The sequence below is a fragment of the Eumetopias jubatus genome, unplaced genomic scaffold (assembly GCF_037043125.1).
Source record: "Eumetopias jubatus isolate StellerSeaLion01/CBP00866 unplaced genomic scaffold, mEumJub1_p1.0 scaffold_10, whole genome shotgun sequence".
NCBI lineage: Eukaryota > Metazoa > Chordata > Mammalia > Carnivora > Otariidae > Eumetopias > Eumetopias jubatus.
The window spans coordinates 80,991,944-81,012,602 of record NW_028274816.1 but is presented as its reverse complement, the minus strand read 5'-3'; the positions used below and the strand labels follow the sequence as shown (position 1 = coordinate 81,012,602).

Here is a 20,659-nt window from a genome sequence, read left to right as displayed (position 1 = left end):
CCAGTGACTGCACTGGTCAGTCTGCCCGCGTCGGAGTGAGGGTGGCTTTGCAGACTACTTGTTGCAGAGAGGGTGGAGCTGAGCCCCTTCTTTGGGGGTCTTGTGGGGGGGGTCTGGTAGGGCCCCACCATGTGTCTGGGAAGCGCAGCTTTTGTTTGGGAGGTGTTGGGAGGGTATAAAGGTGGGTGTTTAGAACACTGACCTTTCTGAGCTGGGATTCATTTTGAGCCACTCACTGAGCATGAAGGACCAGAGAGGAGTGACTGTGGCAGAGGCCAGCGTCTATCCTCAGAAACTCCCTGGGTTCCAGCGTATCCTTCGATCTCGGAGAGGTTGGGTTCTCTCACTCCCTGGGCACGCCCGAGTAATTGCTGGGATCACACACATGGACACCAGTAGCTAGCAGGGGGGCTGGAGGCTCCTGGTTCATCACCTTCCTGATTTCTCCTAATTTACCTGGGAGTTTCTGTGAAAAAGGCCCCTCTTGTCCCCTCTCCCTGCGCCCATCCCAGCGTTGGATGGGCCCTTTGGAGCCGCGCCCAGCAGGCTTTTGGGCCAGTTTGGCAGGTTCTGAGGGAACCTGTGCTCCAGCTCTTCCCGTCCATCTGGACTGCGGGCATCCGGGGGCGGGAGGGCGGGCTGGGAGGTGAGTCATGGTGCTGGGGAGCCTGGTGGACGCTGCCGGCGCGCGCCTCCCTGCCCCAGGAGTATCGGTTGGGGTGTGTCCTTCAAGACCTGCCTCCATTGGATTGTAATAAGTGACCACATTTTAATTGTCAGCTTTTAAACCCATTAATCCTGGCTCATGATAAAACCGTGATATCTTTAATTGTACTTTCACAAACTCTCCAGTGGGTCCTGCAAAAGTAGACAGTTGAGATCAGAATGTAATTGTGGAAATGAAGTAGAAATGCCTGATGAAAGGACCTGGGGTGGTAGTAACAGTGAGAAGGGGGCCTGGGCTCAGGGCAGGCGCCCAAGGAGGGTCAGTCTGTGGCCCTCACCTCCTCGGACGGCCGTGAGACAGGCTCACCTCCCGAAGGAACGTGGAGGTTCTCTCCCTCCTGGTGATATGCACTGACCTTCTCTGTCTTTAACAAATACCAGAAAGGCGGTTTTTAGGTAGATTTATTCGTGTTTTGAAATGGTCAGTTTAAAAAACCCGTTTTTCTTAAGCATTATACACAGATTAAGAGACCGAATAATTATTTTGTGGAAAAGTAAATAGGCCTTCCTGAAAAGCCACTTGTAATTTAGGAACAGTGAAACACAAAGTTAAAATGGCCCAAATGGTTGTGCGTTATCGGTAAAACGCCTTCTCACCATTCATCAGAAGCTAATTTGCAAGAAGAAAAAGAAAAAGGAGCCGGCTGTTGCCCGCATCACCTTCTAGTGATTTCCTCACCTGAAACTCTTTTGTAAGCCAAGCCCCTGTTGACATCAGCGCCGCAGGGCCCTCCCGCGCCAGCGCCCACTCGGCCTGTGGAGCAGGCCCAGCAAGCAGCTTGCAGCGTGGGCAGGGCCTGGGGATTGAGAGTCCCAGATCTCTTCCTCGAGGGCAAGATTGTCCTGAAAAATCAGGAAATGGCAAGCATTGCTCAAAGCTACGTCTTGTTCTCACTCAGCGTTTCTTAATGGCAGACTTCCAGAGGGAAGATAACCCTTTTGTTCTTTAAGAAAAGTTAAATGGTGGTTAGTGACCAGAGTGCGCTTACTTGTCCGCCTGGTAAACACCACTCAGCCTCCACTGTGGCTCTGCTGGGACATAAAAGTGCCTTAGAAGTTTCTTGTGTTTTACCACTTTGTTAACTGGTGTGAGCTTTGCTTCTACGACTCAGGGAAGGAAGATTGAGTCATGGGCAGGTCCTGCATTTTACTCAAAAAATGATGTGATTTGCACTTTCAAACAGTGTGGATGGATAATAAACATTAGTCTGGTGTTGAGCTATAAATATAGTTCCTCTACTTCAGAGTGACAGGATGAGTGTTACTTAGGGTAAAGACGGTGTATTTTGCTTTTTTTTTTTTTTTCCAAAAAACATTCTACAGGCTAACAGAACTTGAGTTTGGGGTGAGATGTGCTGTTTGCCGTACCCTCTGAAAACCAGGTGCCTGGAGCTCAGCACAGGTGGAGGCATGCAGCTTCCCCCTGGCGCGGACGAGAAAGAAAAGTCCCTTTCTGTTTGACACGGACCATTTCTCTGTGTTGGGAAATCCTGGTGAAGTATCATATAAGCTCCTCCAGCGAAAGCAAACAGGTGAAGGCACCGGAGACGCGTTCCAGCCCGACCAAGGCCCGGCAGGCAGCGTGCATGGCTGGCCTGGGGCCACGCTTCACAGCCCCTTTCTGAGTGTGGAAGGGGGGCTGGTGACTCACCCACTTGGCTTCGTCCGGCTGAGGAAAGGGGACCTCAGGCCTGTGGGAGCTTCCATAATTATATTTGGCCAAAATTATCAGACCTGTGTTTGTTTGAAACATGCTAGTATTTCTAGGTAAGCCAGTTTTGTTCTGAAAGTGTAAAATTAGAGTAGTTTAAAAATTTAATCAGAACAGTATTAGAGGGCGCCTGGGTGGCTCAGTCGGTTAAGCGACTGCCTTCGGCTCAGGTCATGATCCTGGAGTCCCGGGATCGAGTCCCACATCGGGCTCCCTGCTCAGCAGGGAGTCTGCTTCTCCCTCTGACCTTCTTCCCTGTCATGCTCTCTCTCTACCATTCTCTCTCTCTCTCTCAATAAATAAATAAATAAAAATCTTAAAAAAAAAAAAAAGAACAGTATTAGAAACTGGTTACATACATAGCTACCCACACAGTTGATTTCTTGAACTAATCTCAGAGTCTATAGTTGGTTAAAAGTATTGCTGTATTTTTCCTTTGTTTTGTTAAGTTTGGTAGAATATTGGTAAAGCAGGGAATATTTTTAGCTGTTTACTTGTGAATACAGAAGGTAACTTGACTGAAGGTGAGGCCGTGTGCAAGACCCTGTGGTCAGGTTCCGAGGCTGCAGCCAACACAGCTCCTCAGAGGCCGCCTGTGTGGGAGGCCGACTTCCTTCCTTCTTTCCTTCCACACCATAATGTGTGCTCACTGACAGACGCAGGGGATCTCATGCCCAGAGCTGGGTACTGTGTGCCATGCACATTTGGTTCTGCTCAGGGTTACTTAGCGATAGAACCTTCTGGGGCTTCTGTGATGCATGGTTTCGACGAGTTATCGCTCTGTGGCCAGTAAATGCAGGAGCTGTGCGGTGTGCGCTGGGCCTCGCTGCAGTTCCCCTCCCAGCTAGAGGCTCTGGGTCCTGCTGACCCACGTGAGGCTGAGCACGGGCCAGTGTGAGCACGTGTCTTGTTGTTCTGCAAGAGGCCCTCAGGTAAGTGTGTGGAACCCCCACCCCCTGAGTGGCTGCCTGCTGTGGTTTTACGGGGCTGGCTGGAAGGAAGGGAAGTAGCTCACATACACGGCAAAACTAGAAGCCACCTTCTAGAGTCACTTATTAATACGAGCCTGAAGGCCTGGAACTAAGCTGTCTTCATGGGGCCCTTCCCCTCACCAGCTCCTTAGAGCAGGTTCACTCTCCCATCGGGCCGGCCTTGTGAGGGCACTCGGTGGACACAAAGCGAAACCTGCGAGTTGTCTTAGGGGCCTTGGCTACACCTTAGGGGCCTTGGCTGGACGTGGGCTCATCCTGCCCTGAGTGGGGATGGCGTGTTCACAGATGGGTGGGCAGAGCCCAGAATTGTTGAAATGGGCCCATCACTGAGCAGTAACCTTAAAGGGGTTCTGGCTAGCTTATAGGGTGGTTTCACATTTCTTCTCTGCATTTGTTCCTTTCTCTCCTCAATAATCAGTGTTCCATAATTTGAAAATTATAATTTAAGACAAATAGATTGATAGGAAATTTTAAGAATTCAATAGAAAATACGAACTTTTGGTAGTATTGGCTGGACCCAGAGTCAGTGAAGTTATAAGTCTACATTTTTCTTCTGTCAGATGTTGAAGCAGAATTTCTTGGTGAATATCTTTTCCTACAATACATATTCTTATGGATTATGATAAAGCAGCTCTTGTTAAACCTAACTGTAGTGATGACATTTCCATTAATTCTGAGAATATATTTAGGATAACATATCACACATATTTTCGTTAGGAACGGCAGTTACGTTTTAGTTGAGAGATCACATTAACATATCTCCATAAGTTTATTGATTTTTACAATTTTATTAACAAAAGCCAGTATGATGTGGAAGTAGAAGGTGACTTTACTTTTAAGCCCAGTATTATTTAAATCTCATTTTAGGTGTAGTTTGCGGTCAAGAGTTTAGAGGAGAAAGGGAATAAGCTGGTGAGCGAGTTTTGCTAAATTTATTTTCAGCTTCACCAGTGAAAGGATCCGAGACACTGAAATCTTCAGATGTTTAGTTGCTTTTCAGAATTTTAATTTTGAACCAACTTGAGACTTAAAGGAGAGTTCCAGGAAGAGTAGGAAAGGCTCCTGTGGGCCCACCAGCTCCCCTCGTGTTATCACCAGATGCACCCACAGTGGGAAATGCACGTCCTGTTGTCTCTCAACTGCAGCCAGTGTGTGGTGGTGGACTGTTGGGGGCGTCATGGCCAGGGCCCACCTCAGACTCAGCGTGGGGGATGCTGCCTTTGGTCCCCTGGTTGAGGTGGGGTCTGTCAAGCTACTGGGATTGTCTTCATTGATGCGGGACGCATGTTCCTGGGGCACTGGAGACCACGTGCTCCCTGCTCTGACCACCAGTGTCCACGCCTGTCTGGGTCTTGCCTGCGATAGGTGCATGGCGGCCAGCACCTGCTCTCTTGGCTGTTCTCTCATAAGGAAAAGGCATTCCCTCTCCCCTTTTCACCCACTTCATCATCTGTTGATGTCTGTGGGCTCACGGAGGTCTCATTTACCCTTGGGGTTTACCCTGGGGCCTGTCGTCCAACACTTGCTGATTATGCCTCGCAGATGGCTCTACCTTTGGCCATTGGGAGTGGTTTCATGTTGGCTGCTGTGTCCTTCCAACGGGACTCAGACTTTTATTCTTTTGAATACTTTCTCGCTTTCTAGCATGACAGGATTCTCCAGGCTTATCTTTTGTTCCCTTGGCCCAGCCCTGACATCAGCTGCTTCCAGGGGTTTGTGTTGAGACCTGAGACCTGGACTCTGCTTACACTCTGATACACGAATGCCAACCAACTGTGCCTCCAGCCCAAGTCCCCGCGTCGGTGCGGACCTTGCAGCGCCAGCCCAGCACCCCGCTGTCCCAGCTCTCTCTTCTCTCTCTCCCTCCTCCTGGCTCTCGTTCTCGGCTGTGTCTTTACTTGTCCACATGCAGTGGTTCCCGAGCTGCTAGCCCACCTAGCCTGTGAGGAGCACATCTCCTCACCTGCCCTGTGGAGGGTTCCACAAGCTGGCCCTTGCTGTGGTGCTGCTCTGTGTAACAGGCGCATTCCCTTGACTGTCGGGTCCCCACTTGCTGGTGGATCCTTGACATTTGCTGCAGTCAAGTTCCCTCCTGCTGTGCACCATTCTGTGGGTTTTGGCAGATTCAGCGTTGGGTGCCACAAGTGGGGTCCCAAACAGTAGTTCTGTCTTTCCTGCGTCCCCCACTCTGCTCTGGGTAGTTAGCCACCCTGTCCCCCGGCCCCCACCACACTGGCTTTGCACTCTGTAGTTTTGCCATTTCTAAAATGTCTTCTCTATGGACACATAGAATGTGTGGACTTCCCGTTTAGCAAAATGCACGTAGCTTCACCTGGGTTTTCTCATGAGGTGATGCTTCAATCTTAGTACGCAGGAGGATTTCGCAGTGTGGGTGTGGAGGTCACTTGTCTGGCGCAGGTCTCAGTGGGCTAGAACCAAGGTATCGGCAGGGCGGGTTCCCTCTGAAGGCTCCGGGGGAGAATCCGTTCCTCGTCCAGCTTCTAGAGGCTGCCGTGTTCCTTGGTTTGTGGCCCTTCCTCCACCTTCACAGATGGCAGCTTCGGGGCAAGTCCCCAGAAGGGGACTTGTGTCTCTCGGGGCTCCTCTGCCTCCTGCTTCCAGTCCCAGGGCCTTTGTACTCTGCGGGGTCTATCGGTGTAGCACCCTGACCTGCAGCCTTAACTGCCCTCTGCCGGGTAATGCCGCATGTTCACAGGTTCTGGGGTCAGCACCTGGACATCTGTGCCAGGGGGCATTGATCCGCTTCCACTCGGTATTGGGAGACGTGGTGCAGCTGGAGGGATTGGTTGGATTCAGGAGGTCGTTGTTTAGGCTGGAAGAGCTGGGAAATGTGGATGTGCCGATGGGATGTCCCAGGGTTTTGGAGGGAGGAAGAGGATTGAGGTGTAGAAATAGGAGTGGGTCGCGTCAGGCCCTCAGCTATCAGGGCAGATGGGTGATGTCGCCTTGAGGTGGCCTCCGTGTGTCTGAAATACCCCCCCACCTTTTAAAAGATTTTATTTATTTAGTTTTGCGAGAGAGAGAGAGCGCGCACAAGCGAGCACGAGCTGGGGAGGGAGAGGCAGAGGGAGAAGCAGACTCTCCACTGAGCGAGGAGCCTGGCATGGGGCTCCATCCCAGGACTCTGGGATCATGAGCTGAGTTGAAGGCAGATGCTTAACCGACTGAGCCACCCAGGCGCCCTGAAATACCCACTTTTAAAAGCATTTTCTCAAGGCTAGTAGGAGATGCAAGTTCTCGAGTCATCCTTAGAACCAACGCTGTCTCCACTCCTACCCCAAATCCTTTGTTTTCTGTTAACTAAAGCCACACAAAGTCAAATGAGTGCTTTCTGTTTTATCAGTAATAATTAAGTGTGATGACCTAATGAAGAGGGGTTTAAATGAAGTCTTATGAATGTTATGAGCTTGGAAAAGGCTTCCTTTTCTCCTGGCATGGTTGTGGTTGGCCATCTGGAGGGCTTTACGTGACCTGATAGCTGTTTTTTACACTTGGTTGGGTTTCTGATAAGGGGCAGGGCTTGGGGCTCCACTGGCTGCCCGTGCATGTCCCTGTGTGCTCACTGTCCATCTTGGGGAGCTTTTGCTTGGGCCCGAGCATCCATGTCCGTGTCCATGTCAGCCCTGCCTGTTTGCTTCCCTGCTCCCCCCAAGCACTGCTGGTTCTCATCCTCTGGGCGCCCCCAGAGCAGGCTGAGCACATTCTGCCTCCCAGGCCCCTGTGCATGGCAGCTTTCCTCCCTGTGGCTTCCCTGGCACTCAGGTATGCGTGCCTCACGTGGCTCTCGGTGGACCAGGGTCAGCCACCCATGGTGCTGGGAACTCGCTGCACATAGCACGCACTGAGCAAATGAGAGAGGCCTCTAAATCCTGTAACAGGGTCTGTGTTCTTTCACAGATTTCCTTTTAACCATTTTTCCTCTTTTTCACAGCGCTCTGGTGATTGCCACAGTGTTTGACCGAAACATAAACTGCAGGAGAGCAGCCTCTGTGAGTTTTCTTGTTTTGTTCCTTTTCCTGACGGTGTGGGTGGGCTCTGACCCGCGCCCCGCTCTGCTGAGCAGGCCGCACACTCCTGGACGCTGCCTGTGTGTGGTGCCTGGGAAACCACCTAGTGGAGTACCAGCTCACATTTCCTCCCAGTTTCAGGGGGAAGGGAGTGGTCTTTAGCCTGTGAAGTGGGTTCAGGATGAAATGCTCCACCCCCAGCATGCCGAGAAATGCAGCCATCTCGAGCTTCATGCCTGATGACCAGACACAGCTCGAGGTAGCCTGTGCTCTGGGGAAGGAGAAGAAGGTGTGTTCTGGGCATGTGACCTGAGTGTGACGGCCGCGCGGGTGGCTTTGAGCCTCAGGAGGAGTTGTTGCCAAGCAGAGGTCAGCTCAGCTTCACGCGGTCATGCTGGGCCTGGAGCCTCACTGGACGTGCCTGGAGGCCCCAGTGCCCCTTCATGTGTTTGAACACCAGTGCCTGGCCCCGCAGAGCCTGGTCATGTTTGGGGTGGATTCTGTGTGCAGAGAGCTTTCAGCAGGCTACACAGTTGCTTCCGAAGGGCACTGACCAGGAGTCTGCATGTACATCCCACTGCATCTCCGACAGAGCTGGGCTGTGGCCCCGAGCTCTGCTTCAGGGGTTCCTGTGGATGCTGGTAGAGATGATGGCTGCTGGGCCTTGTCCCTGGGATACTTGCTGGTGATGTCCATGGCTGTGTCCCGCCTTCACACAGGGCTGTCTTACTGATGGCCAGTCACTTAGATCAGGCTCAGACATGGGCTGGTGCAGGTGCTGAGGGACCAGAAGCCAGGGCCAAGAGTTCCTTCAACAGCAGAGCCTGCTAGCTGAGGCGACAGACCGTCTGGAGACGGGAGACTTAGTTTCGGGTACAGACAAACAGCTCCCCAAGCTTTAAGAGGTAAAGAATGGACACGGACAGAACGGCTGTGCTTTGAGAAAGATGTGGGGTGTGGCTGGTTGTGGCTCGTGGGAGAGGTGAAGCCAGGAGGACCCTGGTGCTGGCCAAGGTTTGGTTTCCGTAGGGTTCGGGTTAGCGGGAGACCTGCAGGAGGAGGGTCCAGCCTGAGAGGCACTGGGGCTTGGGAGGGTTTTCTGTGAGCCCTCTGGATTGTCAGAATCGGGGATATAGGGTACTTGAATGTGTTCTATGGGTGGTTGGGCTGAGGGGTCGGATTGAGAGCCCCCAGCTGGGACGTGGAAAGAGCCGCCTACCTTGCCCCATGGGGCCCCGCAGACTGAGCCTTCCTGGCTCAGAAATGGGTGAGCCCCAGGGGGACAGGGGGGTGACGTGGGAGGGCCTTGCTCTGGAGGGCTCCGCCCACAGACAGGGGGGCTGAAGCTGATTTTAGGTGTCCAGAGGGGAATAGACACATGCTTTTAGGGACGGGTGGTAGAGAGGGTGGAGGAGGCATCTGTACCCCATGGTCTGGTCCAGAAGGAGGTTGTGTGAGTTTGTGAGACAGATGAGGAGGAGGAGGTGTCTGCTAGAAGAAACTGAGTGCCACTTGTTGAAATCCACATTTAGGATTTGAACACTCGCTTCAGTAAGGTTATTAACAGTTAATGGAAAGAGATACCGTGGAGGAGATTCTGACTGGTGAGAGGGCAGAGGGCACAGGTCAGCAGTTAGGTTTGTGCCTGGCTGGGTCAGAGGTGAAAGATAGTACTCGAAGGCAGGACACATAGGTGCACTCAGACTACCTTCGGCAGGTGTTGCACTGCCGTAAGATGTGGGATTTGGGAGAATCAGCGCCATGCTGGGCGTGCTCCCATGTGCTCTGGGGACCCGTTTTTGGGATTGTTAGTGTCACACTCAAGCTGGGACAGTGCAGGCTGGAGTGGCTGGGGGCCAGGGAAGTACCTGGCTTAGGTGGGAAAGGATGGGTGGTGGGCAGTGGTATGGCCACACAGGTGAGGTACCTATGTGCATAGTTCCTGAGAGGGGTGGGAACTGCTGGATCAGTTGTACTTGGTTCCCGCTGCTCCTACAGAAAGTCAGCAGTTTCCTTCCCACGGAGGGGAAGCCAGGCCAGGCAGCACTCGGCCACAGCTCCGTCAGGGATATTGGACTGTCGTTTCCGTCTGTTGTGATGTTTTTGTCTGGTTTGGGAATTAGGGTAGTCTGGCCCCATGAAAGGAATTGGGAATACAAGATCTTCCTCTTGTATTTTGTACAAGAAGCTTTAAAAGCTGGCCATTGGGCACGTGGGTGGCTCAGTCGGTGAAGCATCTGTCTTCAGCTCAGGTCATGACCCTCAGGGTCCTGGGATCGAGTCCCGTGTTGGGCTCCCTGCTCAGCGGGGAGCCTGCTTCTCCCTCTCCTTCTGCCCCTCCTCCCCACTGCTCATGCTCTCTCTCAAGTGAATAAATAAAATCTTTTAAAAAAAGATTGCTGTTACTTTGTTTCTACTTTAAATGTTTGGTGGAAATCATCAGTGAATCCAATGGGCCTTTTTTTTTTTTCTTGTTCTATGGAAGTATTTTGTTATTAATTCAGTTCGTTTAGCTTGTCTGTTTTTTTCTAGTGAAGGAGCTTCTCTGTCCATCTAAGCTATCAGGTGCAGTGACAGGGCATGGGGGCAGTGCTCCATCTGCCACTTCTCACGCTGTGCTCTGTCCCGTGTCACCATGAGGATGGTTGGCGTGGCTGTTGACACATGACGGGTGCTCCACAGATGGGTGTTTCATGAATGGGTGACCATGGACCCAGGGACCAGCGTGGTACCTGCTCCCTTTGCTTGGGATGATGCAGGTGGAGTGTGGGCCTCCCCTCGTGTGTGGGAGCTCTGTCAGAGCATCTCCCGTGACCCCAGACAGTGCCTGTCTGACTGCCTGCTCTCTGTACCCCAAAATAGGTCTGATATAAGAGGTACTTGGCCTCAGGCCCTTCAAAATTTTGTGTCGAGAGAAGGTTTGCCAGCAAAGCCAGTCTCTTCTGTGTTCATGCAGTTTTGTTTCTTTTGTTTGGAGCATCAGTAGGAAGCCCCGTGATTCCTTGAGAGGTCTTCACATTTCTGCCCTGACATTCACTCGAAGGCCATAATCTTAAGACACTTTCAAACACAATGATGATTTTTTGTAAATCTGGACTTAAAAAGTGGCTTTTATATTTTCTTTCTTGTTGCCTGTAAAGTCAAACATTTTAATGGGAAGCAGTAGTAAAATCAAAGCATTGATACCTTTATAAACCCTGAGGAAGGGGTGAAAAAAACCAGAAATCATTTTGTTTGCTTTTCAAGTTAGAATTAAAATCGTTCAAAATTAGCAGGAGATTCTTTGCATGAGACATCATCTATATATGCCTGCTTACCTAGCAGCTGCAAAATTAAAACAGTGAGGGTAAAAGATGCATTTGTTTAAAGCTCAGGATTGAGTAGGTGATAACTTGGAATGAAATCTCTTACTGTGGAGCTGCCTCCTCAGATAAAGGCGTGTTCTGCCCTTTCTGGCTCCTGTTTGTGCTCACGTTTCACGCTCTCCTTGCTGGGTCACTCCCTGCTGAGGTTAGGAGGGTCTGGGCCCGTTCACTTGCCCAAGGACGAGGCCACCCTGCCCACCCAGGACCACAGGGCCACCGAGAGCATGTGGGCACAGAGAGGGTTTGAGCTGCTCTGTCCCTTTGGACCCTTCCTCTCCGGCCTGTGGTTCATGTGCCATCACTTCCCGCCTGCACCGTAGTGATGGGCCTCCAGGTCCATGATGGTGGTGGTAGAAATGTGAGTTTGCTGGGCCCCATGAGGGCCTTGGTGAGTGCTGTGTTGGGTCTTCACAGCAACCCTGTGAGGATCTGGGGGGGTGGCGGAAGGGAGGCCTGACTGATTGATTAGGGTAAACACATTTGTGAATCGTGTAGCTGTTCAGTGTTCATTGCGCTCCACGTTGGAGGGTACCCACCCAGCCTGCAAATGTGTTGACATTCCCCAGCCAGGAAGGAAGGAGTGGTGCGGGTGGGCGGCCTGTGCTTCCTCATAGGAGGGTCAGTGTGAGGAGGGAGAGGGAGCCTGGGAGCCTTGCTTCATCCGCAGTTACACTAAATCTCCTTAAAGCCCACATTTAGCTACAAGATGTTTGGCGTCTAAATTCCTATGTTACTACTTTTGACTTTCTGTGTTGATGTTGCATGGTTGGAGTCATACAGCGTGTGACCCTCAGGACTGGTGTGCTCCTTGCAAGTGCGTCGAGGCTCTGGCTGAGCCGACAGCTCCCTCCTGCTCCTTGCTGGTCGGCTTCTGGTGACGGCAGAGCCACAGTCGCTCCAACCGTGTGCATGTTGTAGGAGCTCTGGGTTATGTTTGGTTTTGCACTATTTTAAGAATTAAGCTGCTGTGAACATTCGTGTCCAGGTTTTTGTGCGAACGATGGTGGTTGCCTGTTTAGCCCTGTGTTCAGAGGGGCTGTGCCGTTTCACCTTCCCACCAGCAGCCTGTCAGGGATCCCATCTTCCTGTAGCCTCGCCAGCACTCTGTGTTCATTCTGTGGTCCTGTCGGGCATGTGGTGATGCCTCATTGTGCTTTTAAGTTGCCTTTCTCTGATGGCGAGCACCTCGCCGTTGTTCCTGTGCCCGTGCCTCCCCTTTGCTGAAATGTCTGCCATTTGCTCGTTGGCTGCTGTGTGCACTGTTGAGTGTGGAGCTGGTTAATGCTTCAGATGTGGGGTGCCGCCTTCACTGGTGTGTGGCTCCTGGGCTCTGCTCCCGGGCTGTGGCTTCTGTCCTCCTGACAAGGCGTCTCACAGAGCGGGAGTTCTAAAGTTTGATCTGACCAGTTTGTCAGTTTTTTCTTATGTGGGTCGTGTTTTCCGTGTCCACTCTCAGAATTCATGGCCTGGCCCTCGGTCCTAAAGGCGTTCTGTTTTTCCATTCTTTTCCACCCTTGTCTGTGTCTGTCCTCTGTGTCCGTGTGCAGTCAGCCGCCATGCTGGGGACAGCCATCCCTGCCCTCTCTTCTTCAAGACTGCTTTACCTCTTCCAGGATTGCATTTTTCTACATCAGTCTTGTATTATTTTTTGCCTTTTTGATGTCATCAGAATGGTAAATATGTTCCTTAATTTTGCTTGTTATGTAAATTGACATATCATATATCCACTGCCTTTTGGTTGGTTTCTTATTTTCTTTAATACATTTATTGCAAAAGGTTCAAAATGGTATGTAGAGAAAATTGAGTCTCCCTCCTCCCGGTTTGAAAGCTATGGGAGGGCCATGGGTGAAATGCCTGTCTGCTGTGCCTGGAGGAGACCACCCTGGTTCTGATTTTGGGGGGACCCACCTGAGATGCTGGCCAGGGGCAAACTCGGGGCTCTGTGCTTGGGTTTCTCAAGTTCCTTTCTGCACACCTGCATGTACTCCCTCTCAGCGCCCTGTAAGGTACACAGTGAACTGCCCCCAGGGGCTCTGTCCAGGAGAAGGGGCCGCATCCGCGGGCAGGGCTGCCCTGACTTCAGACCTGTCATGTGCTGACCACGCGGCCGTGCAGTTGTGGCCCATGCTGCTGTGCTCGATGTCCTGCTCTGTTGGGGAACTCTGAGCCCGCTGCTTTGGGGAGAGTGGGGTTTGGGAGCCAGCTGGGTGGTAGATGGGAAAGGAGGTGCTGCCCATTGTCTACCGGCCCTGCTGTTGTTACTGTGCCGAGGGCCTGGCTGTCACACCCCCACAGAGCAGGCGGAGGGAGGGGAGCCACCGGGGAAGTGAACAGGCATTTTAAAGAAAGCACCTGAAGACACTCCATTCTGTTTAAGTAAATATTTTGCGCGCTAGGCCTGTGTTGGAGGCTCAGGGCTTGTCCGTGATGGCCCCTGGGGAAGGCAGAGAGAGGAGGTGGGCCATTCATGTTCACCGTTGTGAGCTGCTATCACAGAGTCCCAGGGAAAGGGTCTTGTGTTGGATTTGATTTAACGGACTGATTTGACTCTGTTCTCATGCCTCTATCTAGGGCCTTGAATTAGGCATCAGTGAGAAGCTCGGCGTCTGCATCTAAAGGACACTTTTCAGGATGTGTCTGATTTTATAAACTTGAATTGTGGTTTAAAAAAGCACCAGGACCTAGAGACGGAATGACAACTACCCTTAAGGCTCTGATCAGCCAACAATGAGGACTTTTATTTAAAAAAATAAAGCCATGGGTCATTTGTGCTGCACGGCATTTGTTTTGAATTTCTTTCCTGATGTTTAGCAAAGCGCAAACCTAACTCACCTGCTCTGTTTGTTCTTCTTTTCCTTAGGCTGCTTTCCAGGAGAATGTGGGAAGACAGGTATGGCTACTTCTTGAAGTCTTCATTCCTAAAACTTCCTGTAGTTTTAACAGTAGAAATACCGAAAGCTGCAAACTTGGTATCTCCTTGCATTGTTAGATGAGGGTAAAGAATTTACCTAGAATAAGCTAATATTTAACTCAGTGACGTCTGGTCACAGAACCGCTCATGATGTTATCCAGGGAAGAGTTGACACAAGTTTTTTGTTTTTTTTTTAATAATTTTTTATTGTTATGTTAATCACCATACATTACATCATTAGTTTTTGATGTAGTGTTCCATGATTCATTGTTTGTGCATAACACCCAGTGCTCCACGCAGAATGTGCCCTCTTTAATACCCATCACCAGGCTAAGACACAAGTTTTAAACAGTTAGTGTTGTGTTTTATGGTAAACTCGAATGTGTAAGTAATTTCACACATACACACATCAGAGCTCAGCACCTTATGCATTGCCACCTCATATTAGCAGTTGCCTGTGGGTGCAGGAGGGATGTGGGTGGAGGAGCCCGGCTTCTCAGGGACAGAGATGTGATCATTGCCCATCCTACGTGTGGTAGGAGCCAGCTTCTGGAAGCTATTGACCCTGTGGCCTCTCTCTGTGCTCACCAGCACCATCGTCCACCCTAGTCCTGAACCTCTCGTGACTGGTCAGCCTTAGCTGTGTGATGTGGTCCTTATCACTGAGTCATTCACTCTGTTTGAGCCGGTGGCCACACTGGGACATGTGGTTGGCCTGGGGAAGAATGGGCTGGAGGCGGGTCATGTTGGGGAAACACTGAGCTGAGCTCTGTTCAGTGCCCCAGGAGGAAGGTCTGGGCTGAAGAGGAGTATATTGTGGGTGAGGGCATCAGCAGATGGTGCTGGGGGACAAGAAGAGACAGTGATGGGCATCTGGGACTTGGGGGTCAGAAGTCAGGCTGCAGGGCCCAAGGGGAGCCCCATGTAGAAGGCTCGCTCAGCAGCGGGAAAGGCAGGCCTCAGAGAGGGAAGCCTCTGGTAAAACACAAGCATTCTAAGACTTGGTGTTGGGGTGTTTGGGAGGAAAATGCTCTCGTAGGTGCCCCCTATGTCCGTGAGGGTTGTTGTTGTAGAACCTGGGGGCCTGGGTTCTGCATGCTGGGTCCACCGTCTCCCCGTTTAGTTGCTGTTCTCCTGGGCTGCCAGAGGCCAGGGTGAGGGCTGACCCTTCTGCTTCCATGGCGGAGGCGACCTTTGGTTCTTGGTGGGAAGTTCTTCTAGAATCGGCCCAGGGAGGCCATCCAGTCTTGCTTCCACAGCTGGCTGCAGGGCACGTGCTGCTTTGTGCTTCATTCTCCTCCAGCACCTCTGCCTCCTCAGGGTCTCTCCCTTTCTTCTCTGGCTCAAAGTTGGCTGAGACCAGTGTCCTTGGGTGTCACTTAGTCCATGTCCACTTGGGGCCCTGGAAACTTAGAAGACGGTGGCTCCCTAGGAAAAGCTGACCTCTGAAGGGGACCAGCTTCAGTGTGTTGGGCCCGCAAGTGTGGAGAGCTCCAGAAGGCAGTGCTGCGCTGGCAAAGGAAGGGGTTGGTTAGGGAAGGAACTTGGAAGCATAGGGGGTGGGTGGGCAGGCCGCTGTAGTTAAGGAACCTGCTGGAAGCTGAACCGAGGGGCTCTGGGCACCCCAAAGTCAGAGCCCAGGAGAAAGAGGCATCTCCCCACCCCTGGCTTCCAGCCTGCCGTGGGCAGAGCCCTGTTCCAGACACAAGGTGGTCTGGAGCAGGGGTGCTGTTGAGTCTTGGCCATCGCCGTGTCCCGTTTGGTGGGGACACTTGGGTTGGGTGAACAGTCAGGGAGAGGAAAGGCCTTTAACTACGGTCTAGGTTTAGGGGATCAGTGGGAGCTGGTGTTCTGGGGGTGTCCCCCCTCCCGTACTGATGTTTGCTGTGAACCAGCATACACGTAGCACAGGGTGCAGGGGGGTTGTGTGTTAAAGAGACACAGACTTTGAAAGAAGTAGAGTCGTGTGGGCCCAGGGTGCCCCCCAGCCCTGCACACGGCAGTGTCCTGCTGTTTGGTGGGAACATTGGAGAAGAAGGGTGCCAAAGCAAACAGGGTCACACTCAGGGGAGGGCATATAAACTCCCTGACTTGGGATGAGGTTATTAGTGATGTTTGCGTGTTTGCGAGAATTCCCAAAATGTAACACACAGGCTTGAGGTGTGCAGACGGTGCTGGGAAAATGGTGCTGACAGACTGGCTCACAGGGTTGCCACAAATCTTCCGTGTGCAAAACGTGCAGTATCTGGGATGAACATTGAATCAGGTGTGCCTGTACTGTTGAAACCTGGTTTTGCTTGTTTGTTTTTATGGTGTGGGTGTAAATCTCTTATTGAACATTTTAAAATGGAAAATGTTTGAGTTGTTTGAAAAAAATAATGAAATATTTTTGAGTGGTTCATATTGTACTAGCACCGTGTCCAGCGTGAGATGGGCAGTCAGTGAGTTGTCTGCTCTTGGCCCCCAGCGTGCCTCTGTCGTGGTGTGAGTGGGTGTGGTCGTGGCCGTTGGCCTTCTGGAAATGCCTCCCCTCACTCGTGTCGCTTGCCCTCTTCTCTCTCTCGACTCTGTGACTAGGGCACTTTCCCTCACGGAATCGAGATTTTGACTGCAGCGGACTACTTTGCTGTTGGCAACAGAGCTAACTGTTTCCTGGTTATAAGGTAAGTTGTTAATTTGTCGCAAAATACAATACTCCCTGTGATGCAGATATCAGAAAAATCTCCACAATTTTCTTTCTTCCCCCTGGAAAGTCCACCAAGAGTAGATGTAATTTACATGACCGAAATTTGTGTTTCCCGCTGATTGGACCAGGTGCCCAGTGTGGGATTCTGTTTATGTAAAACTCTAGAAAATGCAAACTAATCCAGAGGCACTGCGGCAGGTCTGGGTGGCCTGGGGAGGGGTGTGGGATCTGCTTGCTTTTTAAAGGGGTGCTAACAGCTTCAGGCATGATAACCAGAATGAGTGCTGTCTCTGGTCATCCCCTCCTCCCAGCCCGCCCTGTTGTGTGGGCGCTGCCTCTGGGCCCCCTTTGTGCCCCATGCCTCCTGCAGCTGCCACGGACGCACCGAGGTGGCTTAGGAAGGACTGTTTTTTCTTTCCCAAGCCGAAGGGATCTCTGGGGTGTTTATGACATGCGAGTAAGAGGTATTTGAGAAATCAGGTCAAGGGGTAGATACGTAGCATCACCACCAGCGCTGCAGGACCCGAGTCAGATTTGCACCTGCGTGACTTGTGTGCTCGCTGTCTTAGCTCCTCGCTGCAGCGCCAGCACGGGAAGGGCGGGGTGTGTCTGTGGTGGGTCACCCTGGCCGTGCACTAACCATTCTCCATCCTAACGAGGGACTCTCTTGCACCTGTGCAGAAGTTACTTTTCTCCATTACAAGCATGCACAGATTTTTTAAAAATAGCATTTGACCTCTTTCTCAGAGTCTTTGACTAAACACGCTGTATTTTTAGCATCCTTTCCATCTTTTCTCAACATCTAATGGCTTTCTGTGCCTTATCAGTTCTTTCCTGCTTTTGTTCTGTTTTCTTTGTTAATATTTGAACGTATGTATATATTTAAATACACGACATTTATTAGAAAATGTAGACTCTCAAACTCCATCCGTCACTGTTAGGTAGAAATGCAAATACTGAATATGCATATGAACCAGGACCAAAGGGTGACGGATTTTAAAATATGCCATTGGGGATGGGAGTATGGGTGATTTTTTTTTTTCTTCTTTCTGAACGTATATTTTAATGTGCAGAATTTACCACTTTCCCCTGAGCTTCCTGGGTAAATAATCAGCAGTTTTTAGCCTTGGCGTATTTTTCTTGTCGCTAAGGTTTCTAAGCTGGTCTAAGACTTACATGTAATCAGTTGTCTGCATTTCATAGAGATTTTGGCAAAGTTTAACCCTGTGCAGGGCGTGTTCTTTAATGGTGCGTTTGGTACTCTTAGTGTGGAAGAGAGGCGGTCAGTGAGGACAGAGTCCTGCGGTCATAGGACTGGGATCTTTGGGCACTTGGGGGGCTCTCCACTCCAGCCAAGACAGGGCAGACACCCAGGGTCCTGCTGTCAGCCTGGGCTGTGGTGGGGGCAGGGGGAGGAGAGGGAACTGTGCTGAGGGGAACAAGCCAGGAGGGATGGTCCAGGGTCAGCAGGGCCCAGCTCGGGTGTAGTGAGGGGCTTCTGAGCCGAAGTGAGGGGTGTGCATCTTCCTGAGTCATGGGACACAGTTCAGCAGTCAGGTCTGCATTTTGGCAACTGGAAGCACGGAGGTCAGGTCCCTCGTGAGGTGGGGGTCAGTCTGGACCCCTCACAAGTTGATTCTTCTGGATATTAGAGTTTCTGGCACACAGATTGGAAGCAAGTTGAAAGCAGCAGGTGAAGACAGGTGGGGTGTAGCGGCAGGTGCCCCACCTTTGTTTTTACTTGGACAGCTTTGTTAAAATTCTGAGAGCGCAAGGACACTGCCGGTCCCACACGTATATCGTAATCTGGCACCACGCCCAGGTAGTGGGAGAGCTGCTAGCACAGTTTCCCCGGGCCCCTTCCCCAGCTGGCTCCGGTCTGCTGGTCACTGGGTTAGTTTGCATTTTCTTAAGTGATGTGATGGAATCACACAGTATGCACTCTGCTCTTGTGCTGCTTCTTTCACTTGTTGCATGTTAATGATCCATTCATTCCTTGGTTGCTGACTAGTATTCTGTTGTATGGATACAGCACGTCCGCTTGTCCATCCCGGTCGAGGAACATCTGGGCGTCTCCAGTTTGGGGCTGCTGCAGATAAAGCAGCAGTGAATGCCCATGTACACGCCTGTCTGTGGGCAGGTGCTTTCGTGTGTTGAACACCAGGGTTGGAACAGCTGGACCCTAACTTTTTAAGAAACTGCCAAACAGATTTCCAGGACAGTGGCCTGGTTTCACATGCCCCCGGCAGCCAACCCTCGCGGGGGCCCACCCTTCTAACTGTAGCCCTTCCAGTGGCTGTGCGGGGCAGCTCATTAATCTGTGTGTTCCTAATGCCTGACGGCTTTGAGCATCTTTCAGGGGCTTCTTTGATTCGCCTGTTTATTGGGTTAGTTTTCTTCTTACTGAGAATTTGAGAATACTTTATGTATTTTGAATACGAGTACTTTTTCAAACAAACAATCTGCAGATGTTTTTTGTCTGTGATTTGTCCTTTCAGTATCCTGTGTGTTCCTGAGACTAAACCTCTAAAAAAGTCATATTTATTTTTGTACATGTATTTTATTACATATAATTTCCATATAGGGAGATTCACCAATATAAAATGTGGGTTTTGGCTGATGGGTGGACACCACTGTGGTCAGTGCAGGGCATGCTTCCCTTACTTCAGAAAGTCACTCAGTCCTGGGCCCCAGCAGCTCTGACCCCCCTCCTGTGCCCAGAGTCTGCCTTCTCTGGAATTGGTGTGAACGGAGTCACATGGCGCGTTTGCTTTTGCATCCTGGCTTCACCGTGTTACTGAGTTCCGCTGTCCCCTGCCCTGTCCTCCATTTACCGGCTGGTGGCCGCTCGAGCCCCTTTGATGTCAGCATGTGAACACAGGGCTATTTCTGTTGGGAAACAACCAGTGGTCGTTGGCACTTTCTGTTGTGGGTGTCTTGCTGCTGGAAGTTTCCTTAGCAGATTTCTGACGTCTGTGGTCCTGTGCATGCTTCTTGACACACATTTTGTTGTATTTTGCACATTCCTGTCATACAAGTTCTTCAAACTAAGGAGCCCTCGGAGCAAACTGTCTCCTTCTCTGCTTCCTAGCTCAGCGAGCGGCACGCCACGCACACAGCCAGCTCCGTTTTGCTTCTCCTACTGTCTCCTTCTCTGCATCCGCTTGGTGACCTAGTTCTGTCACTTCTGTGTCCTGATAGCCCTCACATGCTCCTCATGCTGCTGATCCCTTCAGCTGTCCCCGTGGCCCAGCTCCTACTGTCCCGACAGTGGCCAGGCCCTTGCCCGCCACCCTCTGTCGACACCCTCCCTGGCACTGCACGTGGCCTCTGTGCAGACCCTGAGCACTCAGGCAGTGCTGTACACCGGGGAGTGGTTCCGGACGTGTGTCTTCCCCACGGTCAGCTGTCAGTTGGTGCCAGAGCTTGACTGGAGCTCAGGTGGCTCGTCCTGTCTGTTTCTTCCCGTGAGGCCACTGGCCATGGATGCTGGCCTGGGGCAGTCCTGTCTGGCAGTTCTCGGGGCCCTTTGGTGATGGGGGTCCTATGGTCACATCTTGGCTCCTTTTCTGACAGCTTGTCCAGCGTCCTGGTTTTTCTGTTTTTCCTTCTGACTTTATCTGTTTCAGCACTGTTAGAGGGTCTCAGTCTCACCTCTGGAGAAGCGTCTACTTTTCTTTCTTCCACATCCAGAACAAACGCCCTCTTCCGTCTGGCACCTTGTAGCACATGCATGTCCACACAGCACCTGTATTCACCCTGTGCGTCTGCACACATGCGCCCACCCAGGATGCGGAAGCATCCCTGCACCCTTCTCGGCCCTCTGTGCCATCCACCTTGTTTCTCACCACCACGTAGCACATGTGGCTGATGGCTCAGCCCATGGCGGGGGGGTGTGGACAGCCTGGCAGGTTCAGACGATATGTGTAAGCAGTTGAGGGTTTTAGGGGAGTGACATGTGCAATGTTTTTGGAGTTTGTGTGTTTTTGGAGTAGGAAACACAAGGGCGTGGGTCTCTCAGGAGTGCTCTTCTGTCCTGGTTCTGTCCCGGGGGTCCTTGTCCTCAGTTCCTCAGATCGTCTTCTAGAGAGGGTCGGTTTATGTCACACAGATGGCTGCACACCGAGCGGTGGCGCCTGATGCACAAGGTTGGCGTGGCTTCCGCGCTCCTTAGCGGAGGATGACGTCCAGCTGTGGGAGGTCAGGAGGTGGCTTGGGTTTACCATCCCACACGGCAGAA

At 51.6% G+C, this 20,659-nt stretch overlaps 1 protein-coding gene across 3 annotated transcripts in view; it reads left to right on the top strand.

Moving 5' to 3' along the window:
- Window positions 1-20,659, top strand: part of TBCD (tubulin folding cofactor D) — a 160,919-nt gene that overhangs the window by 92,548 nt on the left and 47,712 nt on the right. For all 3 annotated transcript variants that reach the window (XM_028112398.2, XM_028112396.2, XM_028112397.2), the window contains 3 exons: window positions 7,382-7,439; window positions 13,683-13,712; window positions 16,311-16,396. In XM_028112398.2, the coding sequence (XP_027968199.1) occupies window positions 7,382-7,439; window positions 13,683-13,712; window positions 16,311-16,396 (174 nt within the window). The remainder of the gene's footprint in view (window positions 1-7,381; window positions 7,440-13,682; window positions 13,713-16,310; window positions 16,397-20,659) is intronic.